This window comes from Rhea americana, unplaced genomic scaffold, assembly GCF_003343005.1.
Source record: "Rhea americana isolate MKP2758 unplaced genomic scaffold, rheAme1 scaffold_203, whole genome shotgun sequence".
NCBI classification, from domain to species: Eukaryota; Metazoa; Chordata; class Aves; order Rheiformes; family Rheidae; genus Rhea; species Rhea americana.
The window spans coordinates 258,150-285,908 of record NW_028186184.1 but is presented as its reverse complement, the minus strand read 5'-3'; the positions used below and the strand labels follow the sequence as shown (position 1 = coordinate 285,908).

Here is a 27,759-nt window from a genome sequence, read left to right as displayed (position 1 = left end):
GGCGACCGCGCGCTGCGGCCGTATAACGGCCGCGCTGGACGCCCGCGAGCCCGTGAGGCGACCGCGCGCTGCGGCCGTATAACGGCCGCGCTGGAAGCCCGCGAGCCCGTGAGGCGACCGCGCTGGACACCCGCGGGCGCACGAGGGGACCGCGCGCCGCGGCCGTTTAACGGTCGCGCTGGACGCCCGCGGGCGCGCGGCGTGCCGGGGGGCGCTCCCCGATGCCCCTAGGGCAGCGCCGTGGTCCCGCTCCCGGCACTGTCGCCTCTTTCTGCCGAGAATAAGCAGCCGGGACCGGGATGGCTGGGGCTGCTCCTGGACCCCGCGGTGTGCTGGAGCTTGTAGAGTGGTGGCTTAGCTGAGTCCCTTGAAAATGGGGCTCTCCTACCTCTGTGTGGCACCACACCCGGCAGCTGAAGTGCTGCAAGCGAGGAAGGACTGCAAGGCAGGCGTTGTTGCTCCAGTGGAGATTTAAATGGTAAACTGAAGTCAGCCATTGCAATTAGGCTTTCCACTCTTAATCCCCAGTACGGGAAATCTGCCTTTAAAATGTGTTTACTCTTGATACTTCAAAGAGCTTCTCTCTCCCTCTCCCTCTCCTCTTTTTTTAGCCATAAACTATGGTATATTAACATTTTTGGTGTCTAGGTTTATTTGTACTGATAGGTTGTGAATGCATCTTTTCTACTTCGCTAAATAATTTTACTTTATATGTAGAGGTAAGTGTGACAGTGACTGCTGACCTCATTTACACCTCTCTGTCCCCCAGAGACAGGTACTGTGGGACTTAAGTGCTGCTTTGTTCTTCAGCATGAGTATGAAAAAATAAAACTTGTGGCCACTGCCATGTCTCATGCAGCACTGCAGACACTGCAGTGTGTAGGGTACTGCCAGTTTTTGTAGAAAAATGGATCCCTAGAGGCAGAGGGATGCAGTCTAACACAGCAGCTGTACAGTCTGCCACCTCTCTTACCCTGTGCATTTCATTTAGCATCCTGGTTGAACTGATCCTCTGGTGTTGATACTGCAGCATGGCAGCTCTGAATCCTTGACTGCATGTGCGAAGAAGAGTTTCTCTTGCTGGGGAGTCCTTTGATTTATCATGGAGCTGTGTTTTAAATACTGATCTGAAAGTTCATTCAGTATAGCAGATCACAACTACCTTACACAGGAAGCATTGTAGTTGCTTTATGTTTTTAAACATGCCAAGCTTGGTGAGCAAGCAGTACTGTGATAATAAAATTGTATGTCAGACCTCATAGGTGTTCTTTATGTTCCGCTGGTCTGTATGGCAGAGGATTAAATTCTGCAGGCTTTGGTACAGTTATCTGGATCTCCAAAACTGGAACTACGTCTATTCTTAGCTGCCATTTACAGTTTTTCCAGTTCTGCAAAAAGTATTTGCTCCTATAATAGTGATTTGACAGAGATTTTCATTGAAAAGTATAGTATATATGAGACTGAGAAGATCTCTCTGTGATGCACTGTATCATCTTGGGCTTGTAGTATGTATGTTTATCTAAAAGAGCAGGTGACATCTTTCTTTCTGTAATGTCCTGCAAGACATCGGTTGCACTAAGAATAAAGATGGAGTATGTGAATTGCTCTATTTACAATTCACACAGGCCTCAGTGGTGCATGTTTCTTTTCTGACTGCTTGTAGAATTCTGTTATAAAAGCTTTGTTATGTGGAGCAGTTGCAAAAAGGAACTGGAGTTTTCCTCTTAAATATAATCTAAATTATGAGTTTAAACCACTGGAATTATGCTAGTATGCTACCATCTGATGCAGACAGTTCTGATTTAAGAATGTCTGGTTCTGCTCCTGTCGAATAAGAAGCATCCATGGGTGGGTATGATGACAGTAAGGCAGACTAACACTTAAAAATTCCATCATTGCCCTGATAAAGTTTGCCATAAAGATAATGTTCAAGGTAATTACTTACTTTCTAATTTCAATGACTTGATCAGCACACTGGAATGTACTCCTTTTCTATAGCTGGTGCTTTATTGTTTGGTATACTTCTTGAATAATACTTCTCTTGAAGAAGTAGAGCTATTTAGATTCTATCCCTAGAAAGACTCAATGTATTACAATATTTGCTGCTTTTATACTTGATGTATTTTTGAAGTTGCTTTCCCTGAAAAGATTGTATACACCAACTATGGAAAAAGACAAAATATTTTAAGTTTCTACTTACTTATATATTTAAAGCATGACTTTTTGGCTGCCAGAATTAATTTTATAACTGGGCAGTTGAACTGAGATAGAGTTCTGAAGGTCCAAATAACATATTTGATATTTCCTGGACTTGTAGCAAAGTGTTCTTCCTGGTATTTGCTTTGCATGTGAAAATATTGCAGGTGATTCATGGAAAGTAAAAATGTTGAAATCAAAAAGTCACAGATCTTTTCAAGGTAACCAATACTCTTTTTTTGAGTACGCACTTTAATTAAGTGTTTATTACCCAAACACACACATACAATATGTCTCTAGATAGAAGGTGAATAGATTTTAAATGTTTCAAATAGCAGGCATGTATGTGCATGCTGCTGCTCCATCTTTCCCTGATACACTTGCAGCATCTTTTGCATCGCATTTGGAGGAATGCTCAAAGCTTTAATGGTAGTTGTGTAAATCCAGAGAATTTTTAAAATGTGGTATGAATAGATGGTGACTGTGTGGTAGACAGCTGGTTCTTAACAGAAAATATACTTCATAAAAATGAAATACTGGATAAATGACCTATTTTATATAAAAGGTAATGTTAGTGCAACTTTTCTGAGGTTTATGAGAGAGATTGCTGGAGTCACAAAGAAGAGAGAATAATCTTGAAAAGAGAATTAGAAATGACTTCTTTTGGAATAAATGATAAAGTTTTCCTGTCTCTTTGTACATATGTATTTATATATACACACACATACACACATTTTTTTTAATTGTTAGTATTTGCAACAAAACGCAGGAACAGTTCCTGCTTTTAGCCACTGGTATTCTAACAAGTTTCTTGCAGGATTTTGTTAGGTTTTACCCAAAAGACTCATTTGGTGTTTCAGATGCCATTAAAATACATAGACACTTTTTTCCCCCCACTTCCCAGAAGTAGTGGTAACAGCTGTTTCGAAGTATATAGTCTTATCTAAGCTAACAGTTCTTTTGAAGAAATGAGTGAACTAAGTTGTAGGTAGAATGGTGTTGAGTCATATTTGACAGGAGATATGGCAGCGTGCTTGTCTGTCTTGGTTTCTTTTTCATCCTTCACACTAGCAGAGGAAAGAAGCCCTTTCAGAGCTTATCACTGTATATTTCTTCCATACAGCATTAGGAATTTTAACAATGAAGGGCAGTGTTGGGTAAAGTGTTGGAACAAAATTCTTCATGTTCTACCATGCATTTATATATAAAAAAAAGTATATAAAATATATGCTTCATGTATGCTTTCCATATTTTATATTTACTAATCAGAGTTTCAGTAATAAAAGGCAGGATAACAAAATATCAAATGTATGAATATTCAATTAATTCTGATAATTAAACCTAATTTATTACAAATTTTTCATATGAAGAATGGTGTTCTGCCTTGCAATAATGATGATTAACAATCTATTTTTAATACTGAAATAGTTATTCCATCTTAAAGCATTTCTTGATGGTCTTTTTTGTATCAACTTTAGAAATCTTGAGATTTCAGCTTGTGTGAATGAACTGAAGATGTGAACTCTGAGTGTTCTTTCTAATTTCATTTAATAAAATGGACCAGCAGAATGAGAATTTATGAATTGCTGCTAATAATGGAATGTCTGAGTCTGTAATAAAAGAAATAGTAATCTAAAATCCAAGTAATATCTATATTTTTTAAAAATTAGCATTTGTCTTTGGTATTAAATACCTAAAAGTTTAGGTTGTTCAGAGATAGGGCGAAAGGTCTACTTGTCATTTAGATGGTAAGGTGATCTTCAAAGAAGGGTGAAGAAGGAAATATATTTACTCTGTGTGAAGGTGTCATAAACTTTCAAATCAAATTGAAAACTTCTGCAATGAAAGGTACACAAGAAATGATGAACACTTCGTGGCTCTGAAATATGAAAAAAGGAAATATGAAAAACAGAGCTGCTGCCTTAATTAGTCTTCTTTTAATGTTAATCTTCTTATTTGAAGTAGAGCTATTCCATACCTTTTTGCAAAGGTATAATTTTACTTGTTTTCTACTATGCGGTTGAACTAACCTTAAATCATTTTGATCTTCCATACTTTGGGTGCCTTAAGTATCAATTGTTCGGATTAGTCTTAACTTTAAATCTTTTTGTTTCCAGTCCCAGGTTTTTATCTGTTACACAATAGTTTATTAAGCAGTTCTTTCTCACTCTTAATCTTGTTTCTGCTAAAATCCACCAGGAATTCCATAGGCTGCTCTACTACTGTACTTAAGAAGAATAACTTTCAGAAAGTTTCTTAAGAGAACAGTAGAAATAACGATATTAAAGATTTCATTAAAACGCACTAGTTCTTAAAGAATACTGTGCCTTAGGCTACTAAAAATATCTAAGGCATTTTAGCAGCATCAGAGGCAGCTCACATTTTAAATGCTTACAGTGGCCTTGAAAATTTTGGCGTTTACAATTGACTTTTGCTTGTGCTTATAGAATTTACTATATGTTGTCTTCAGAAAGATTGAAGTGCTATACGGCCATATCACACTGCATCCTGGCTATGATACATTACTACTAGCATGCATTTTATCCTAGTTTATTAAAACATGGTGTATAATTTGCATTTTAATGTGTTTATATGGATAGAAATAGATAGATAACAATAGATAACAAAATATTCATGGCTTTGCTGTTACAGCATTGTGTTTATGTTCCATGTCTTTGGGTTTTCTTGCTCCTTGGATAACTGAGAAGTTTGAATGTGATTGGGTGAGTAAGGGCAGATTTAGGTAAGGTCTTCAGAACTTAATCAATGATCAGTTGAATCAGTTATCAGTTCTGTGGTTAAATTGTAAGGAAGAGGCATGCACCTCAAATCTGTTGCCTAGGAGTTGGAGAATTAATCATTTGGCAATGCATTTAGAATAAAAATAGCATTAAAATATGCTTTCATTTAAAAATGGGCTTTCATGTGAAAGGAAATTGGCTTTTAGTACCAAAATCTTTTCAAATCTTTGTATCTTCAAATATATATTTGTTTGAACTCAGTATGTTTGTAATACTTCGTTGCTTTACTGAAGAACAATCAGCTAATTTGTTCTCAGCAAGTTTTTTTTTGTTTGTTTGTTTGTTGTATTTTGTTTTTTTTATTAATACTAGGCACTTTGATTTTTTTTCTCCCGTCTGTTCCATGTTGGTGTCATCATAAGTCACCTGGAATCCTTTCTAAACCATGTTAGTCACAAATGGTAGTCATATTGATTTAATTTATTCAGTTCAAAACAGGAGTTGCAATCTGTGTGCATATTTAAAGCCAATCATCTCAAAGAAGGAAGTGAGGTGTGCTTGCAGAGGGAAAGCCCTCTCACACTCTGGCTTACCTTATAGTGAGAAAGATAAAGTAATCAGTTGACAGTCTTTCCTCAGGAGCTGATGAACCATAGACTTTTTTTTCCTTATGATACTGCACATTTGTGCTTTTTAGAATGAACTGTTCTGGTCTGTTCTGGTAGTTCTGCTTTTAGGGAGTTGGTATTATTTCACTTTTTATTATTATTAGATAGAAGCATACCTATTCTCCTATTATAACATCAGCTATTTCTGTCAAGAGACATTAGTGGTAATTATGTATCATGTTAGGAATTTTGAGTTTCTTTGAGATGAGAAGAGGGTGAAATGGTGGCAGAAATAATGTAGATAAAAGCTTCAGCTGTGGTGGAATATGTCACGTGCAGTGTACAAAGTGAGGAGCACCTACTCTTACAGCAAGCAGATAGGCAGGAAGATGGAGAAGACTCCAGATACCAGGGGAGCAACCAAGGTAAGACAAAACTGGCACATGGGAGATCTGAATGAAGTAACAGTTATAAAAGTGCTGTTTCAGGAGAGCTGCACTTGATCTTGTAGCCATTAGCTGGTAAGCGGAGCATGGGAAGTTGATGAAAGAAACAAGTAAAACTCTTTAAACTGTAAGTTTGGCAAGTGTAATTGTCACAGAAGAATTGTTTATTTGTGAGGATAGTTTAATAAGACTAGGCGAAGAATTCAACTTCCATTCCACTCAGTAGTCATTTTACTAACAGCGCTATTAAGATATGCACTTGAAATAAACTTCATATTAAAATGCATTTTGATGATTGTCGTCTTACCACTTAAAGATAGCATGTTTATTAGAAGGGAATGAACATTACTGAAAGTTAGAGAGATATATCTTTCTGCACCAGAGATAATAGTATCTGTTTTCATGTATCTTACCCTTCTCTTCTAAGGCGTACCTGTGTTGCACAATGCTGATGGAACTGTTTTTCAGTTAAATAAAGTGCAAATTGTGTTTCCTCATCTATCAGGCAGATGTAGCAGTTAAGTTTGGATGACTTTTTCATATAAGACTACAGATGGTTTCCCCTCGTCCCTAGCTTTTTTTGGTCATCAAAACCTACTAGAAATGAGTAAAATTTCACAAATCTTTGAAATGAGCAAAATGCAACTTGCTCTTCTGTGCTGCTTAAAATGATGGCTTTGAATCGTCTAGAATACTTTGTTTCAGATGAGATCAATGATAGAATTTCTTGATCTATGGCTTTCTCTCTCTTCCTCACTCTCCTCCCAGCAATGAAGTGAGTATTTAAATGCTTCTTGACCTGATATATATATATAAAAAAACTAATATCTTAGCATCCAAAAGTCATACATGCAGGAGTATTTTGTTTTTGTTTGGTGGGCGTGTGGGCTAGTTCCCCCTCATCCCCCATCTTTGACTGTGATGGTGATTACAGCAGTGATAGAGGAAGACTGAGGAGTTCGGGGACAATTCAAGAAACAAGACACCTTCTTCAGTCTTCCTCTGCTTTTCTACACAGGCAAGGCAATGGTGGTGAGCACTCCCCCTTAAGAGGATGTTTGCCTGTCATACTGCTGGTTGGAGGGGAGGGCAAGATTTCTGGAAGGACAAGGGCATTGAAAGACCAAAAGGCAGGGGTGAAAGAAGCACAGTTCTAGGAGGAGAGGATGGCAGAAGCTACTGAATTATTCACTGTTCATTTGTTTCAGCTAGGTCCCAAAAAAATAAGAAATATTATCAGCTAGGTTTGAACAACAAAAGACTACTGTGAATAATCCCATGCCAAGTATGTTCTTGAAGTGAATTTGGGAAGAGAGAGTAAAAATTCCTTACAGTGCAAAACCTTAAGGGTATAAGAATGTTCTCGTGTTCTGTTCCCAATCACAGGATTTCATAGATGTTCACCAAAACCAGGTTGACTGCATGTGTTGGGAAGGTGAGGTGTGGCAGATGAGCATCTCTTTTGTATGTACTCATTGCACTTTCATGTTCCTCAAATAAAAGAGGGGGAATTCTTTCTTTGCCCAGGAGGGTTCATATCTTTCAAATAATATTTGAAATACTATAAAATTCACTGATCAAAGCATTTGAAAATTTTTGATACAGTAGATCACACAGTTAAGTGATTTGTTTATATTTTAGATCTAAATGTTGTGTATCTTTTTGTCTTTATAGTGATGAAGCATCCATTATCTCAGGGACAAAGCTTGCTGAACAAGTCTTGAAAGAAGTTCAAACGGATGTAGAATCATGGATATCCTTTGGAAACAAGAGACCTCATCTAACTGTCATATTAGTAGGAGACAATCCAGCTAGTCATATCTATGTCAGAAATAAGATAAAAGCAGCTGCAGCTGTAGGTATGTATTGCGTAATAAAATATTTCCATGTTAAGCACGAGATTAAAAAAAAAAAAAAAAAGGTGGAGGGACACTTTGTATCTTCATTTCACTTTTTACTACTTTCTTCCTTACCATTCCTGATGAATATAAAGTGAAAGTGTTGCACTAATGTGCAAAGAAAGTATTTTTCATGACACAGGAATGGCAAGTAAGTGCAAGTTTTGATTCTATACTTTAAAATGATAGGAAACGGTTTACGCGCATAGCTTTAGAAACTGGAAACTACAAGGGAACACTACAGACGTTTTTCTCACAGTTAAATATCTAGCTGTTTTTGAAAGGCTGGGTGAATAAAGATAATTGGAGGGAAATTATATGAGCTTTTATTTATTAATTGTCTTTGCAAGACACTGATAATTTTCAAATGTGACATAGATGCTTAGGAACTTACCTTCTCAGCACCCATTATATTCTTTCTTTTATGTGAATTCTTTGGTCCACTTATAGTAACAAATCCTAACATTCTAGAATTGATATCAACAGAGATTATAAACTAACCACTCTCACAGGAAGAAAAATTAAGAATGTCTTTCTCCAAACCTGAATAATAATAAATTTTATATATATCTGCAGTATTTCATGGAATTTGTCCTGTTGAATGCTTTCTGTCCAGATTAAAACCAGGCAAGCCAATCCAAAACGAACTGTCACAGTTCTGTATACAAAGGACAGAATTTCAGGCATAATAAAATCGAATGGCAAATGTAAATAATTGATTACCTGGGGTAAAGCTCAGTCAGTACAGTATCTTGTGTCCACTTAAAACAGTATCTTAGCTTAAACAGGAAACCTGAGTTTTGTTGCAGTCAGTAGAACTGCAGTCTTGTCTAGTGACTTGAAAAATTACCTGTTCTAGTAACAGTGTTGTTCTTGTAGGAAAAGTAGTAAAGTCATCATATACAGCGGTCTTTTGGGGTTTGTTCATAATTCTCAAGAGCATATTTGTAAAAAAAAAAAAAAAAAAAAAAAAAAAGTTATTGTATGCTTTTTCTTCCACATAATTGTAAATCTAATTTTAATTTTGGCACTGCTTTTTCAGACTGCTATTTTGTCCTGTATGTTTCACTGTAAGATTGTACTTGACATCTAAAACGATGTTAAAGATCAGACAGTGACAGAATTTTCAGTAGTCTTCTATTCTTAGTGAAGGTAGCTGTTGAGCATCTGATACATTTTTAGACAAAAGGACTAAGCTCACCTGAGATAAATAATCTGATACTAATATCAATTTCTTCTGTTTTTTATTATCAGGCATTTCTAGTGAGATCATAATGAGGCCTAAAGATATTTCTCAGGAAGAACTCTTAGATATGACAGTCAAACTCAACAAGGATTCAACTGTTAGTGGTTTATTAGTTCAGCTACCTCTCCCAGGTAGGTGCTGTCTCTTATCCTGCTCTTCAAATATGGACAACTTAAGAAGTATTTGACAAAATTTTTGATTGTGAGTGTTCTGAGTTACATGAGGAGCTCTTGAAAGCACATACACATAATGATGGATGAGTCATTGAAACAATACATTTCGATTGCATACTAGTTCACAGTTCTTACTAAACAAAAAGTAAAGTAAATAACAGGACTCAACAACGCTGTCTTTTTAAAGAAAAAAAATAAGTGAAAATGCTACTGCAAGGATAACTTTTTGCCACTTCATCCAGTTTACTTTGCTATTTTTTTCTAACATATTGCACTTACTTGCTTTATTTATTGAGACCTTTTGTTGTATCTTCATCCACTATAGCATGTCAAGTATACTACCCAGCAGACGCTGCTGCTGCCATTCTTAGTGTTTCCAGTTTTCCCCTTAAACATCTGTTGGTATTTTCTGTGTGGTCTCTAATGCTCCAGGAGGGCTCTGTGCTAAAGTCATAAAAGCCTATGTTCATGTTTATTAACCCCCACCCACTGCCGTGTATACTAAAATTTACCTTTCTGACACTTATAAGCCATTTGGCAATAGCTGGAAAAATGGTATTTTGGCAGTGATTAAACTTACAACTTTTCATCTAAATCTACCTAAATCAATTTAGTTAAACCAGTATAAGCTTCCTAGTAGAGATGTACCTACTAGATTCATTGTACTAAATTGACTGGCATGTTGAGTTTCACCCATCTCTTTATTTCTAAGTGTTTTCTACTAATGTATATTGTCGTGTGTTGGCAGGAACTGTCTTTGGCATACGTAGGCATGATTTCTAGGACTAGCTGGAACTCAAGGGGTTATTGTTCTAAGAACGATGATTTTGAAGTGGAGGATTTGTTTTTCATCAGTTCTTCATTTCCACTCTTACTATTAGTCATATTAGTCTTACCCTTTGCTTTCAGACAGTTCTTACTGCCTTTATTTCCTACTTGCAAACATAAAGAAATGAGGCAGGTACTGACTGTTAGGAAAGAGAAGGATGTGTTTTGTTCATATTTGTAATAAATTTGGCACTTGTGGTTAGAAAGTTTTGCATTTTGCATTATATATACACTAGATGATGATAATTCCTGAATTTGCTATGCACTGAAGTAAGCCGGCCACAAGATGGAAGCATAATGCAAGTAAAGAGCGCAAAATTTATTGGGTCCCATCCTGTTCAACTTCTTCATCAGTGACTTGGATGAGGGGACAGAGTGCCTCCTCAGCAAGTTTGCTGATGATACCAAGCTGGAAGGAGTGGCTGAGACAGCTGAGGGCTGTGCTGCCATTCAGAGAGACTTGGACAGGCTGGAGAGCTGGGCAGAGAGGAACCTCCTGAGGTTCAACAAGGACAAGTGCAGAGTCCTGGACCTAGGGAAAAATAACCCTAGGCACCAGGACAAGCTGGGGGCTGACCTTGTGGAGAGCAGCTCTGCAGAGAAGGACCTGGGAGTGCTGGTGGATGACAAGTTGACCATGAGCCAGCACTGTGCCCTTGTGGCCAAGAAGACCAAAGGTATCCTGGGGTGCATTAGAAAGAGTGTTGCCAGCAGGTGGAGGGAGGTGATCCTGCCCCTCTACTCAGCCCCAGGGGAGGCCTCATCTCAAGTACTGTGTCCAGTTGTGGGCTCCCCAGTACAAGAGAGACATGGGGCTACTGGAGAGAGTCCAGTGTAGGGCTCCGAAGATGATCAGAGGGCTGGAGCACCTGCCCTGTGAGGAACGGCTGCGAGAGCTGGGCATCTTCAGCCTGGGGAAGAGAAGACTGAGGGGGGATCTGATCAATGTGTATAAGCACCTGAAGGGAGGGTGTCAAGGGGAAGGGGACAAACTCTCTTCAGTTGTCCCGTGTGACAGGACAAGAGGCAATGGGCAGAAACTGAACCCCAGGAAGTTCCGCCTGAATGTGAGGGGGAATTTCTTCCCTGTGAGAGTGATGGAGCACAGGACCAGGTTGCCCAGAGAGGTTGTGGAGTCTCCTTCTCTGGAGATCTTCAAGGCCCGCCTGGACGCAACCCTGTCTACCATGCTGTAGGTGACCCTACTGAGCAGGGAAGTTGGACTAGATGATCTCCAGCAGTCCCTTCCAACCTTACTGATTCTATGATTCTGTGATTCTAAGCTTTGGACACCAAGTAATGAACTCTAGGAGTTGCTTGAATGTGTTTAGTTGTCTGAATGTGCTTAGTTGTTTAGCCTGAAGAAACATCCCTTCTAGTAAGACTAGAGGAAGAGCTTTTTAATTTTAATTTTTTTCATCAGTATTAAGAACTCCAGAAAAGATTTACCACTAACAGCCTAGCAATGGAAATTCCTCTCCAAGCGTAGCATCGGAAACAAGCTTGTCCTCTGGACTCCCCATCCACTGCTAGATTCTCCATAAATGGGAAATTTGATATGTCGCTTGACTTAGGCTGACATTCTGAAAAAGTGTTCAATACTGCTAGCAGAAATACTTCCTTTTTGTTGTTTTTTGTTTGTGTGTTTGAGATGGCTGTCAATTCGTTACAATCTCCTCTTGAGTCTTCTGCTTTCATTATGCATAGTGATATATAATTTAACAATGGACCTAGGCCTTGAAACTTAGTGAATTTAAACCTGTGTGTAACATTTCATTAAAAACAATTTGAAGATAATTGTAGATGTGTCAGTTCAGATGTCTAATGCTAGTACACTTGAATGGTTTAAGCCTTGATATAACTGGTTGAAAATCCATCTGAAGAACTACAGTACTTTACTCACACTAACTACGTTACTACATTAAGAGTAATTAGTCTTTCTCTAACCTGTAAAACCTGAGTATGGCCAGGCAGGCCATATTCAGCATCTTCTTGCAAGTTGGATTAACAATTAAAAGTGTAAAGACAGAGAAACTTGGAGTGGAGGAATGGAATCCCAACTTGAGTTGGAATGATTTCAAGTAAGTTTGTATGATGATCTGTAGGGAGAAGGTTGTGTGTGTGAATAATGTTCTGTGAGACTGACGCTAACAAAAGATGACATTTTCTTGAGGAAAAAATTACAACATTTCTGAAGGGAAATAAAATCCACACTTTATGTAGTGTTGTAATGATTTATACAGTTGCAACTGTTTTTCTTGTATCTTTTTCTCTCCCGCACCCCAAGTTAGTGTTTTGTGAGATAACTCTGATTAAGCGTGGGGGAGAGAGGAGTGTCCACATCTCTTTTCAGGCCCATTTTGGCCTGCTTGTTCCCAGCTATGCAGCTGGGTTTCTTTCCACTGATATGTGCCATTTTTCTTCAAATCCTGCAAATCAGTTGAGAGAGGAAAAAAATCCATGTAAAGCATATTCTCTTTTGCTTATACATGAACATATCTTATAATTCTGCCTCTGAGAAGCTGAACAGCAATGAGGAGGTCTTGGTCAGAGGAAAGTTTTGTCAAATCTCAGGCTCAAAAAAAAGAAAGTATGCCAAGCAAGTTTTGTTTGCTGAAAAACTATTTTGGACAAAGTTAACAAGTTTCCTTTTGCAAAACTGTTTAATAAGTTACTTTGAATTTCTTTCTTGCCTGCTTGCAAAATCATGGTTTTCTTCGATCTAGATTAGATTAGTTTGATTTTGAAAGAAAGACTCTCTCATCAATTTTAATTTCCACAGGTCTTTGACATAGGGATTTGGAATGGAACTTTCTCCCTTTAGAAGCTGGAAAATTAAATCATAGTAATGTCTGTTTGAAACTCTCCAGTTGAACTCATTTTTTCTTTTTACTGGAAATCCTTTAATAAGAGTTTACCACTTTTTAAGTTTTCTAACATATGATATCTTTTAATTAGCTAGTTCTTTTTTTTTTTTTTTTTTTTTTGCAAAATCCCGAAGTACATATATAGAGCAAGTTAATTACTAAATTCAAATCTCATGTGTATGTGTGTGTAAAACATGTCTACTGAGAATGTCTTAATTTCCTTGTGAAAACTCATTTTGCTTTATTTGGCTTTTTTAAACATCCCGTTATGCCCCTTAAATTGGACATGTAGAATATATCACTACAAAATAGCAAAGAGTTTTGTTAGCTATATAGCCTAGTATAGGCACTGTATTATTAGATGGAAGGAGAAAAAGACGGAGATGGAAGAGAAGCTCAAGTATAACACGGGAAACTGGGAAGTTATTAAACAATGAAGCAATAGACAGAAGTTGTAACTAACGTACCACTGGGCAAATGTATTTTTTATATAGAAATAGAGTTTGCTTTCTGGATCTCGGGTTGGCAGGAGGTAGATATGTTTCCTGCAAGTGTTCTGGAGCGTCGCTTCACTTCACAATTTTTTTACTTAGTTTTGTAACTTGTCTTGGCTAAAATGTATATTGTTTCATAATGATTATCAATGTTCATGCAGTGTAGGCTTTAAGCAGCTGAAGACTTACCACATAAAAATAGTTCATGTAAAAAATAATAACTATGAAAAGTTAATCATGTGCAAATATCATTTAAATCATATGTAGTTTTGAGCTCATAAACATCTCACAATTTTGTGTTATCCAAGTCTTCCAATGAAAAAGGACATATTTTGTTCCCATGGACTAGCAAATTCTTAAAAACAGTTATTTTGTTTAGAAAAATGGGTTTTTTGTTTGTTTTGTTTGTTTTTTGAGCCACTAGATTATCAATACTTTCAAAATGCAGAAAACTCAAGTGTCCTGTTTAAGTATTTATTTTTCATCATTATAAAGCATCATTATCAGTGGAATATCAGCCTCTAATGTTTTGGCTAAAGCTGCTGTATAACTAGTGCCAAAAATTGAATCATTTTATTTTCAACAGATGATTTAGAAAGCTGAAGTTGTAAATTAATTGCCTTTTTTTTTCTTCTCCATGTATAGCCTAAGCATAACTAATAATAATTATCCTGGGTTGATGAAACTAGTGTGATTCTCCATGTAGTGATTTGGATAGCATTGATGACTTTTGATAAGTGAAGGAAAAGTAATCGGAAAGCAATGCATTTTCTAGATCACATAGACGAGCGAACAATTTGTAATGCTATTGCACCTGAAAAGGATGTGGATGGATTTCACATTATCAACATTGGACGTCTGTGTCTTGATCAACCTTCTATAATACCTGCCACTGCTGCTGCTGTGTGGGAAATCATAAAACGGACAGGTAAGGAAGTATGTTGGATTTTTTTTTTTTTTTTAAATTACGAAAGATGAATGAGAGGTAGAGGCAGATATAAGTTAACAGGTGCAGGCTGTCTTAATATATAGGGCTGATTAAAAAAAAAAAAAAAAAAAAGACAAGCATTTAGAGGAGTAATCTAAATAATAATGAAGCACCAAATAGGTTAAGATCTTTTCTCGATAATAGAACTATTCATTTAGAACAGACAGTCGTTCACTTGGGGTACTTAGTGAAGCATTTTTCATAGTAAATTATTGTGCACTTACAATGTTGGAAGGAGCTTCCTGTAATACTGCTTATCTCGTGATTAATTATCAAGTAGATATCTTTTAATGTTAAAAGTTCTTGATTGGGAAGAGGAAGAAACAAGGACAAAAGTGACACTAAATGAGAACATTTAATTGCATACTAGAGAGGGAAAAGAACATATACTTCAAATGTGTTAAATACTTGTCATTTTATAAGTATAATACAGATGCTCCCATTGATAGATATAAGAGTTTATATTTCCCTGTGTGGTCAGTGAAGAGAAACTAAGTCTCTCAAAAGAGTGGTTCAGATCACCTATATTAAGTGCAAATTTTATTTCTACTGTGAAAGCTGAAAGTTGTCTTGTGTTGTGGATTCATCCCATGAGGTTCAGCCTTGTGAGTTTTCAAGTAACATAGATGTCAGCAGTCCACAATAGCAAATAATTCAGCCTTGAAGATTGAGATCTCGAAACAGCAGAATATAATTTTTTTTCTTTTCTTTTCTTTTTTTTTTTTCTGTAAGGAATACAAACATTTGGTAAAAATGTTGTTGTAGTTGGAAGATCTAAGAACGTTGGAATGCCTATTTCAATGCTTTTGCATACTGATGGAGAGCATGAAAGGCCAGGAGGTAAGACCAGGAATATTGTCTGATATTCTAGTGCTCCCGTATGTGAAACTGTCAAAATAAAACTAAATGGAGGATTCAGCGGAAATGAGAAAGCTTTTATCTCTTGTACAATATTTCCAACAAGAAGAAGGAAATTCCTTTCCTGATATATTTCCTGATGTTTTTTCAGGAGGCAAAGGCAATGTCTGAACTAGACTCTGTATTTGTTGATATTTAATAGTTTTTGTTTTCCTTTTTTAAACAGTTTTTGTTTTAACATTATTAACATGGAACATTTGGGATAATACCTGAAAGTGTAGCTTTAAAGAGCAATGGAGGTTCATATGATGTTTATACAAGCTAATATAGCTATATCCCTTATCCCCACACTTACATAATACTAATTTCAAATTAGTTGTATGTGTGTGCATGCACACACACTCACACACACAGTGGCAGATGCACAAAAAATACGTCTATATATAAAATATAAACATACATGTATAGTATTATATATTTTATGTGTATGTGGGCAGAATATATGACTATTTCTATGTTGTACTGTGTTAGTTAGGTTATAATTATGAAATTATGTAGTTAAGAAAATAACTAACTGACCAAGAAAGTAACATTTCAGAGTGAGTTCTATGATAGTACCTGTTGACCTGGTGGATTTTTTCTGTGGTTCAATGTATATCCCCCTGGAAACTGGGTGTTGTAATGAAGATATTTTTATTTTTGCTAAATCACAAAGGCATGGATACTGCTATAATTGTAGAAAGAATAACAAATATAACTTAAATAGAATACTGTCCTCTTGTAACTTTAGTCTGATGTTAGAAACTGCCAAGGTGATGCATACAAATGAGGTAAATATGGATGTTTAATCCCAAGTTTATTTAATAGCAGTAGAATAAAATCTATTATTAATATAATGAAACACTAAAGGCTTCTTACTAATCATAGAGTTGGCTTTTCCATTCAGCTTCTGTGGGAAAGTTGCTGTTCGAAACTTTTCTTAATGTTTGAATTGTAATTACCATCAGTGCATAATTTTGGGCTCATCTCCATTACCATGAAAATCAGTAGGATTTTTGCTATTTATAACAAGGATTTAGTTCCATATATTACTGGAAATGCAAATTATGGAGTTTGAAATATGCTTTGTATAACGCAGACATAATGAAATAGATAAACAGAAGTATTGTGAAGTAATTGCATAGTCTGAAGAAATGGTTTTGTTCTTAAGGCAGTCTTTCCTGCTCCTCTTCCCTGAGCTGCCAAGTGGCAGTAGCCAGTGTAAAACAGCTGACGATGAGAAAATAAAAGAGCATATGTAATTCTTTCATAAAAAACAAGGGTAAGTATGTATTTGTAGTGTTCGTTATTGTAAATCCTTCAAAATTGGGAAGGTCTAGTGCAGTTTTCATTCCTAACTCATGGACTGCACTGTCTTTGAAGTTCTGATTGGACTCCTGCAGTTAGTTCTGCTACTACTTCGAGCAACAAGAGGCCAACATGGATGCAGTATGGAAAGGAAGGCAGTATTGTTTGGCAATCTAGGCTGTGGTTTCACTTGTTTGGCAGTTAAAATTTCTCCATATATCATGACAGAGAAGAAGTTGAAAACAATTAAGATAATCTGAGATAGATGATATACTCTGAGAAAGAGCATGCATACTGCTAGTGTTTAATTAGGTCAAGGAAGCAGAGCTGTAGGAAAGACCGGAAAAATGAGCACAATCAAAGTAATAGCTTAAATGGAATAATCTTTTCCAGTAGTATTCTTAGCAGCTGGTGTAAGGGTAAAATTTACATATCATAGTCACAGAATCTATTGGGATATAAGATGAGGTCGCTCTGACAAGCTTTTAAAGCTTTTAGACTGCATTTCGTAGTTCAAGAGAATTCTGTATCTAGTATTCTGGCCTTGTGCTCTATCATAGTCAGAATTCCATGGTCTATTTGTTATTAAACAAAGGCTTTCTTATTAAGAGCATGTTTTGAATAGTTTAAAGCTGTTAGTAAAAGTGACATAAAGTAGAGGTTTCCTTTTTTAAACAAGGAGTGGGCAACTAGACAAGAGGCTGTAAGTGCTGATAAAGAACATTCTCAGTTTTATCAGTCAAGATAGGGTTGTATCAGCAGTTGAGACTGATTTGATGAAATCACGCTTATGAAAAAGTTATGTAAGGGATTTGTTGGTTTTTTCGGAGGATGGGTTTTTTTGGTATATTTACAAATGATAAAACTGAGAAGTTGGGGTCTGTCTTCATTTGTAATGTTTTATATGTAGAAACCCTAATATCCTGCAGATGGCAATATCTGGTCATATAGGGAAACTGTCTGTACTCTTACAAAACAAATTGCAAATTGTTCTGTATAGTTAGGTCATTAGACTGTCTCTATTTTCTGAGCTACTGGATTGACTTGGCAGTATCATACTTAGTCTTACTTGCTAAATATCTTCCTCTGTTGTCTTTCAGCAGAAGTAGCAGTGTAAAACTAGTTATATATTTTCTGTTTTGACATGATCACAAATAAATGGACAACCTACCCTTTCTGAGGTGTCTGTAAGCTTCTGGACCACTATTCGGAAGGTAGGGACCATCTTTTTTGGTAGTGAGAGCAATTATTTGATTTCAGGAGCTGACTACAGACACATCCTTCACTGAAATCTTCAGGGGAAAATTGCACTTATTTTGTATCTTAGAGGTTGGGAATATTTGTACCTTTGGACTTGGTACCCTTTTTTCTTCTCAGCCTCTATATGCTGAGTGCAGTCAAAAGTACATTGTTATGTATATATCTTTGGGAGTTAGGACAGTTGGTTTGAGATAAGGCATCCTTCTTTTCTGTTTAAAATTGGTTTTGTAGGACCTTCTGTTTTATTGAAGCCTTTCTTTCCAGAATCCAGTGAAAAGTCTACTCGGCTTTCTTGTGTGAAGCATGGTCTTTCAGAGAGTCCCTGAGTTTGTGTGGCTAGCATTTGGTACTTAACAATAACCAGGAAGTGCATCACACCAAAAAGTATGTATGGCTTTTCTACAGTGGGCCAAGTGATTAATTTTAATAAGCCTTTGAGAAAGAGACCACCAAAAAAGAAAATCTTAGGCCGTTTGTCCAGCCTGCATGCTGCTTACTCATAAGAGCGTGTGTGCATGGCAGACATGCAAACAAGTTAACAATCTGAGAAACGGTGCTTTACATTAACAAAATGAAGAGTGTGAATGATCAGTTGTTCCATCACGTTCCTATACGTTTTGCTTGTATGAGTTACCATTTTATTGATACCAAAGGCTGTGAAGGCTGAAGAAATATTGACATGCAGGCTTTATGTATTGGTGAAGATGCTGCTATGACAAGAAAGATTAGTGAGGAGATGTTTTTAGAATGGTGAGCTATATAAGCTTTTGATGGACTTAGATCCATGGGAAGTTATGCAAAGTTGGTAAAAGACTTTTTTCAGTCCCCCTAATTTCATGGAACTGCTCGTGCCCATTTGCACTTCCCTTTTGCCAGGAACTGGAAATATCTTCATCAGCTACTCTTCAGGGAGACCATATTAAGTGTAGAGACTGAAGGAGGAGAGGTGGTGACTGAAGGAGAAGAGTGATCAAAGATGAGGGAAAAGGGCAGAGAAGGCAGAGCGCAGGCAAGTTGAAGGTGAGATGCTTAAGGAAGAGAATTAATGAGGTGAGGTACAGATCAGATCAATCAGACGCACTCCTGAGGAATCAAACATGGTGGCAGTGTCTGAAATTGCAAAAACTTTTAGTGGTTAATAATATGGCTTTAGGAGTTTATGGTGAAAGAAAGGTGGAGACCAGGAAGTGTAGCACATGAATCCTATGTGGTACAATAAGTGCAAGAGAGAGAGAGAAAGAGAGTGTTGGCCTCAGAATCTGGGACTAATCTCCTTCAATAGCTGTTATCTTTGCTATTTTCCAGGTCAAGGGATCGCCACACTTGCTTTTGGATGCAGTGTGAGACTTCAGTCCCTATGCCCGTGAGCCTTCAGTTTGTGTGTATTCATTTCTCCTCATTATCTCCATCAAACAGATTTTCCAAAACAAGATTTTTCATGTCTTATTAGTTTTTTTTTTTTTTTTTTTTTTTTTTTTTTTTTTTTTTTTTTTTNTTTTGTAGCTTCTTGCCAAGCAATGTGCATACATACAGGAGCCAGCCCCAGAGCTTCTGAGTTTGCCCAAAATGTTGTGGACTTTCCTTTGTGATCACTTCAAACACTTCCTATTCTGGTATTAAGTCAGAGTTCAGCAATTGTTGTTTTATCAGGAGATGCAAGAGATGGTAAGACRTCTGCAAAAATCTAGCACCTTTTTGTCCATTCTGTTCTATTCCTGTTACTGTATTTGAGCTATGTAAAATGACTATTTACTGTATTTCAAGTCTGTGGAAGAACATACACATTTGGTGTATTTATTCTTGAAGTGGTTACAGTGATAAACATTCTCAGATCCATCTGGTTAGAAATATACAGATCATATATCATACCATATTATTAACCACTAAAAGTTTTTGCCATTTCAGACACTGCCACCATGTTTGATTCCTCAGGAGTGCGTCTGATTGATCTGATCTGTACCTCACCTCATTAATTCTCTTCAACTTGTCTGCGCTCTGCCTTCTCTGCCCTTTTCCCTCATCTTTGATCACTCTTCTCCTTCAGTCACCACCTCTCCTCCTTCAGTCTCTACACTTAATATGGTCTCCCTGAAGAGTAGCTGATGAAGATATTTCCAGTTCCTGGCAAAAGGGAAATATTGATACTGTTGTTAATTGTGTTACATGTGTATGTTCAGGAATGCCTCTCCTTGTGTGTTCCATCTCTTGGTCCAGTCAAGAGAGAGATTTCACTATCTGCTGCTTGCATGCAAATATGGCAGAGTTTTTAAGAAAAGAATCTTGGCCTCAGAGTGCCGTTGTTGCCACAGCTACTAGACTCACTCCCTATGCAATCAGATCCTACAAAGAGAAGAGCCTTGGTTGTCATCTTCTGTTGCTGGCCAGATGATTAACCATCTTAAGTCTTGAGGGAGGAAATAGCAGTAAGAAGTAATGCTAGTTCACTTAATTTGAATTACCACTTAGTCCTTAAACACTCAGAAGTCTGTCAAAAACACAGGACAAAGACTAAACTTTGACTCCAGGATAACCCTTTTACAGAGTTTGGTCACAGAGGCAGGGAAGGCCATGGTGGTTTTTCTTGTCTGTATGACTGTCAAGGGAGGTATCTAGGGAACTGGAGGGCAGATGAATGATGAAAGTGGTTGAGGACCAAGGTAAAAACATGGTCACCTTGCGCTTGGTGTTTTATTTTGTCACAAACAATTTAGTCTTATGGTGCATTACGGAAAATGTGTTTAATAGGGTAGACACCAGATTCTGTGCTGGGGTCATTCCTTGTAATTTCACTAAATGTAGTGAAGCTGATCGAGGAATAAATTAGTCTACATTGTATGAATGCATTAATCCGGTGCTGGTTTTTAAGGATAAGCACTTTTTCATATGTGAAACACAGATGTTGTATATGCTAAAATAAATGATGCATCCCAAGATAAATCTGTGAGCATCTGTCCTGTTCTTAGTGTAACCAAAATAATTCATTTGTACCTGATAATAAATGCCATGCAGGAATCTTACATGTATCAAATAATTGTACATCTCTTAAATTTCAGGTGATGCTACAGTGACCATTACTCACAGATACACACCAAAGGAACAGCTCAAGATCCACACTCAACTCGCTGACATTGTAATAGTAGCTGCAGGTAATATCAATTGTCTGTCATATTCCAATGACAATTTTTAAAATTTGTAAAGATTGATGTCTGTGTTGGTGACACTACCAGCTGTTTTACTTGTCTCACTGAATAATCGATGTTCATGCTTGCTGAGGGTGTTGCAGTGAGTAGGTTTTCTTGTAAGAGGGGCAAGTGATTTGGCTCTTTGTTCTTGCCCTTTACATTTGTGGACTCAAACTGTTTCTCATCACATATGACACCTTTCCCTTGGGGAGACTTCAGGGTGAACTCCAGATTGGGAACCAGTCAGTGCATAGTTTATACAGGTATAATTATGTAAATTAAAACATTCTCTCTACAGTGCAAAAATCATGAGTCATTTAAATGTTGACAGGAGGGTTTCTTCAAATCGGTTGGAGTCTGCATTCATAAAACAATGATATATTTCTTGTGCTGTTAGATTTAAGGGTAATCTTGATAGTTAAATGGTAGTTTTAGTGACACATATGTTTTTTTTGTCTCTGATTTTTTTGTAATTACCATGTGAAGAGGAAGATAATAGTACTTGCCAAAAGGAGAGGCTTTGAAAGATCATTGTGTTGATGCTCTTAGAGGAATGCAGAGTGAAATACTTTCAGTTTGAGTTGTCTATAAGAAAGAAAGAAGCGGAGCTCTATTTTTGAGCAGCCTTTGTTTTTAATTTGTATTGGTATTATTAATAGAAATTTAAATCAATTCAAATCAAATCAAATCAATCAAATAATTTTTTTATTAAGAAACTTGATAAATTTCTATATCCCCTTTCAGTTCATAACATTTTTTTCTCTCAGATGGCTTTAGAGGACCACAGGTGGATTGTATCTTTGCTCTTTTGTCCTCCCTTCCTCCCTGTTCACCATCCTTATGACAAAGTCTTGCTAACTTACTTTCTAGATGAAGACAGATAGGTGTATCTCTGAAGCTCATCATTTCCCGTTGAAGTGATGTGTTGCTTTCCTTCAGGGCTTAACTGCACTATCTCTTTCTTATGCCAGGTCAGGAACAAGAAACAGCTCAGTTCTTGCACATGTGATTACTCAACTATTGGTCTAACCAGAATTCATACACTGAGAATAAAAAATAATAATGTGTGTGCTAAGTGGGGAAAAAACTAGCAACTCTTCTTTGAAATTCACTGCTTCTGCTTTAATCATAGGTTCTGGTTTTGTGCTGAACACAGTTTGTCATTGGCTACGCTTACAGTTAAAACTATTCAGTACCAATTCAGCCATGTTTGTTCTTGACATTTTTCTCTTCATATTACCTGTAACAGAAGCATGATACAACACTTGTTACACAATGTGAGATATACTTGGAATGATGAAAAAACCTAGGGCTAGATTGTGTAAACAGTAGGTGGCCCTGCCCCAGTGGGAGCTCAGGGGAGGATTACACTTTGGGAAAGTTCTCCCTGTGACGTGGGAACAGCACATACTGTACGTTTGGGGTAATGCTTGTCGTTCCCAGGAAATGTTTGGGACCTGTTCAGTGAGGATCACAAGGAAGGTAACTTTTACCCTGCTGGGTAGAACAGCTGCTGTCATAGGCCACTGTGCAAGAAGTGCAAGTGGGAGAAAGCTTTGTGTGTATATAAGAAGGGGATGCCTGTTTTGCTCTTCCTATTTAATGCTTTTAGAAGAGCTACCTGCAACCTGACCCCTAGTTTGATGATTTGTTAAAGTAAGCATGTTCAGCCTGATGCAGTACTCTGTCTGAGGGGGTTCTTCTTTCACTTGCATTTAGGGCTCTAAAACGCTTCCCTGCAGGCTGTTCCTTTTTTACTTCTGAGTTTGAGAATGCTTGTCTTTATAAGTTGTCCCATCAGTTACCCCCAGCTTTTGCACCCTAGCTTTCTTGAATGCAATTATCCATGCAATTTATTCCTTCCCTCCTTGTTCCCTTTCCGCTCGTTGCATCCCAAGTTCCAAAAAAGCTGCTCCTGTCCAGCCTAGCCTTCCCTAAATTCTGCATCCTGGCTTCCAGCTAGAGCTTCCTAGACCCTTTCAATGCCATGAAACTTTTTGCATTTCTAATAAAAGCATAACTTTTCTAATAAGCACACCGTGTACTTGGAATCCCACCATGGTCTTTTCTTCTTGGTCCCAATCCCGGCCCACTGTCCTTGCCTATGCAGACATCCCATGAGGGCTCCTCTGTCACCATCAGCCCAGGCACATTGCAGAAGAGAAAGTGCAGCTTTGTGGTGTTTGTGTAGCTACTGCAGTATTTACGGAGTGGTGACGAAGGCAGTAAGTAGTCTTTGCTTTCGTGATTTTGCTGCTGTCACAACTTTCAGGTCTGCCTTAGTTGAGAGAGAAGACTCATCTTCCTGCCAGAGTTGAAGGGGAGGGCGAAGAGAGGAAGGGTTAGGGGTGGCAAATGTTAGATGAAATTCTTCTGGGACTCCTTGCGGTGTCCCTCAGGACGTGAGCTGTGGTCCTCCTATATGGGAACTGCTAATATGACAGACTATATTTTATTAAGCCAGTGACTGGTTAGTTTCCTTAGGAGTTTGATATTTTACAATCCTTGTATATAAGCTAGCATAATATATTCTATAAAGTATAGTTCAGCTTCTTCTACAGGATTACTAATAGAAGATCTTCCTGCATTCTACAGTTCGTGCGTTTTAGTAATAGGTGCTCTGATGTTTATCTCATTCTACTTGGAATGTAAAGTAGGCTTAAGTGAATAGATCTGCTCATTTGGTTTGAGGGTTAGTTTATTTGTTGCTATTAAGTATTTGGCCTATTATCAAACCATTTTATAAAGGGTGTAACTGTGTAACTTCCGTTAATATGCTTTCATCCCTATCAGACACAGATCATTTACCCCCATAAGACTAAAGCATTATCCAATTACCAGCCAGCTTGCAATTGATTGCATAAGAGTATGATGAAGTAGACATAGCCAGATGTTATCAAATGGCATAAGAAAGAATTTGAGGTCTTGGCTTGCTTAAGCAGAGTTTCAAGCTTGTGTCCTATGGGGGAGTAAGAAATGGAAAGCAAAGAGCATTCTTACATCACCCATTTCCAGATGATTGACTGGTTGAAATACAGTACTTTAAATGAAGCCAAAGCCTTTGTACACCAACATTTGCCTCAAATAAAACTACAGAGCCTCAAAAACATATGAATTTGCATTCTTTTAGGTTTGTTGTTGTTTGCTGTTGTTCCCCTCCCCTCTCGCCCTTTAAAAATCTGCTCTGACAGGGAGAGAGTAGTTTAGATTCCTTCTCTGTCTACCCTGGTAATAGAGTATCTCCATTCTGCTCAAGGCGTAGAGATAGATCCAAGGGGATCACTCAAGAAGCAGAGCAAAATATATAGAACTTAAGAGACAGAAAATTCCAACTTTGAAGTCAAGTTAGATGTTGTATAGTAGGAAAGAATTTAGGAGGTGGTTTAAAGTGGATATACGGGAAAGATTGCTGTTGTTGCATTTAAGTTATGAGAAGCTAATGAAGGTGATATATAAACATCTTACATTCTTGGATCTCTAATAACATATAGTTGCTTTGGTCTCAAATACTGTTTTGCCTTGATGTTTGAGGAGATGTCTAATTTGTTCTGCATCTGTCCAGGAATGAACTTTCAGATCTCTGGTCACAAGTCATACTGCTCTTTGTAAAGCACTACTGCTATGTTTGTTTTAGAATATTTTTTTTACTTTAATTAAAACTACTGTTTGCAAGGAGGGCTCCTGCTGAACTCTTATTTTTGAAGAACAAGGCTTTTCTGTGCATCAAGTTGAGCGTGCTATAAAACTACTACTTCTCACTTCAGCATGTTTGGAAAGCTAGATTAGAATGATCTTCAGAAAGTAAATATGTGGTACTGCTTGCAGTTTGAACTGCCCTGTGGCAATGATCTTCAGAAAGTGGAAGACTTCTATGGTCAAAGCCTATTCTCTAAGAAAGCAGTGTTGTGCCATCCCTTTCGCTAATACTCAGGTCAGATTGTGCATATAATGAAGTTATTTTTTTACTTAAATGTCGTTTTAATAGCTAAATCTTTCTTTTGGTGTCTTTAGCCATGCATAGGCTTATCTTTTTGATTGATAGCTGAAATGTGCTGACTGGAAATACAAGGCCGTTTACTCATGTTTTCTATCTGGAATTTCAGTGACCTTTTAGGTTTTTTAGGTCCTGAATGTTGAACATGTGGCATGAATGCCAAGGTGCTTTGAATTTAAACAAGGGCTGAATAGAGCCCTTCTGCAGGGAGCTGAGGAAATCTTTTTCTGTATGTAAAAGCTGAGACTTGCTGCAGCATTTTGTTTTAGCTGGAGTTTTTTAATAGCAAGAGTCATGCCTCAGGACACTCTAGATACAGACCACTGGAAGCTGGTGAAAATGTGTAGTGCTGAGGCCAGGCCCTTTTTAGTCAAGTGTGTAGGTCTCTTCATTTACTCTAAGTGATAGAACATGGTCTTATCTAGAAGCTACCCTGTAAAAGCTTGGTGTTACGGGAGTACCCATTAATACTTCTAAACTTAATTAATACCTGAGCGTGTTTCTTCAACCAAAGACAATATCACTGTATGCTCTTTTATAATAGGAATTAATGTAGAAGAGCCTCAGTTTTCTCAGATTCAGTCTCAGGAATCGTCTTCCACCCCTGAACAGATTTTGGTAAATGTATTTGTTAAGTGTCAATGGCTTGGTTACATGAAGGGTAGAAGACACTAAGCAGATCGTCTCCTGCATGTCAGTGGTATTTGAATCTAGAAGGTCTTCACAGTTCTGCTTCCCTACGTCTGTATAGACATCACACAAAAACGGGGCAAGAAAGATCTTTTGAAATTCTGTCCAATCCATCCTAGTGCACAAGACAGTAAAATTTCTGATGTTGTAGTCCAATCTGCTTTCTAAGACCTCCACTGACAGAGACCTTATTTTCTCCCCAGGCTATGCCTGCTCCAGTGTTCATCTGTTCTTGTGGTTGGAACATTCTGCAGTGTCTGTGTGGCAAGGAAAATTTAAGTCTATTATTTTGCATCCCGTCAATCAAGGACATGGAAGATGGATAGTTCCTTTCTTCTTTCCTACATTTTTTTAAAAAATCCTTGAGAATTGTCATGAGGTCAAAAAGGCTATTTTTTTGCACTTTTTCATTATAGTGCTTAGACGGTTCTTGTTGGTCTTCTACAGAGATGTGGACAGATAATCAGCTAAGTCTGACATTCACAGAAAAAATGCGGGATGCCACATGAGATCTTAAAATGTTGAATAGATCAGGATTTCTGTTTCTTGCAATAGCATAATTATATCTGCTTATGTTCAGTTGGTGTTGTAAGCCTTGTTTTTTTCTTCTGAAAAATTACTGTCTAACCAGTAGTTTGCTATCTTGCCTTTGTGCAGGATAACTATTTATATGTAAATATTGTSTCTTGCCTTCATTTCTGTTGAATTTGATATCATTTTCAATGATTTTCTTCTTTTTGCCAGTGTCAGTTGTAATCTAAGCTAAACTGCTTAAAGTATTTTCCAGCTTTGTCTTATCCACATTTAATAAGACTATTCTCTCTTCCACCACATTAGTGACGTTTTAAGTTAATACCTGGCCCTTGTGGAACCCTCTCAACACACACTTTCATTCTGATGGTAAACTATTGGTGCCAATTATCTGGGTACACAGATTTTACAAGCAAGCCAAGAAAACATACTTGATGTGAGAAGCTTATGTGGAAAAAGCTTTACTTAAGTCAGCCATTTCTCTCCAATATACAAAACCTGATATTTGCAAAAAAGGGGAAAAAATGGCTCGATATTGTTTATTATAGGTAAATCTGAGTTAGCCTTTTTTTTCTTGTTAGCTTTCTGCCACTTAGAATTGCTCCAGATTTTTCACAGGAAGTGAAAATAAGCTGGTAGCATAGATAAATTCTCTCATCATGCTAGCATTTGTTTTGTATTGGTGGTATTTCATGTAGTTTGTGTATATTGTTCAAGTAACAGCTTGAATTGTCATGCATCTAACAAGTATAGAGGAAATTGGAAAAGCCAAGGAAAATAACACAAGTTCAAAGCAGATATTAAAATAGAAAAGATCTCCCCAAAAATCTATGGAGATAACATCATACAGAATTTATTTCGGTAGTTCCCAACACTTCTGATCACTGGACCGTTGACAAGAGTAACCATTTCTTGTGGATCACAACACGTAGTTATAATTCAGTTTTCTTTGGAAATGCTATAGAAGTGATTTACTGATGCAAACCAGCAGCACATCTTTTATCATCATTGTGTTTGGCTGTTTATGACTACAGGCTTAGCTAAAAATATTTACTCATATTTCTCATATTAAAGAAATGTCAGCTTTTCTCTTGATACTTACAAACTGTGTAAAAGTAGAAAACTTGTTTCCTACGTATAGGGAAAAAAAATGTCAGTGAAAGAAACGTCTTTCCATGCATGCACACATATGTATGCTCACCCTTTGCTGTAATTGGGAACTGATGACCTGACACTATCTGGCCACATTAATCAAGTATATCTTGCTGGTTCCAGGTATTCCAAAATTGATTACAACTGATATGATTAAAGAAGGTGCAGCTGTGATTGACATAGGCATCAACCGTATCCATGATCCTCTTACAGGAAAGACAAAACTAGTAGGGGACGTGGACTTTGAAGGTGAGTGAAAT

The 27,759-nt window shown here is 37.3% G+C and overlaps 1 protein-coding gene across 2 annotated transcripts in view; it reads left to right on the top strand.

The window, feature by feature from the left end:
• The window catches only part of LOC146596304 (bifunctional methylenetetrahydrofolate dehydrogenase/cyclohydrolase 2, mitochondrial-like), a 59,043-nt gene that overhangs the window by 486 nt on the left and 30,798 nt on the right, over positions 1-27,759 (top strand). For both annotated transcript variants that reach the window (XM_085304095.1, XM_085304096.1), the window contains exons 2-7: positions 7,666-7,850; positions 9,144-9,266; positions 14,273-14,425; positions 15,218-15,325; positions 21,004-21,096; positions 27,623-27,748. In XM_085304095.1, coding sequence (XP_085160221.1) covers positions 7,666-7,850; positions 9,144-9,266; positions 14,273-14,425; positions 15,218-15,325; positions 21,004-21,096; positions 27,623-27,748 — 788 coding nt within the window. The remainder of the gene's footprint in view (positions 1-7,665; positions 7,851-9,143; positions 9,267-14,272; positions 14,426-15,217; positions 15,326-21,003; positions 21,097-27,622; positions 27,749-27,759) is intronic.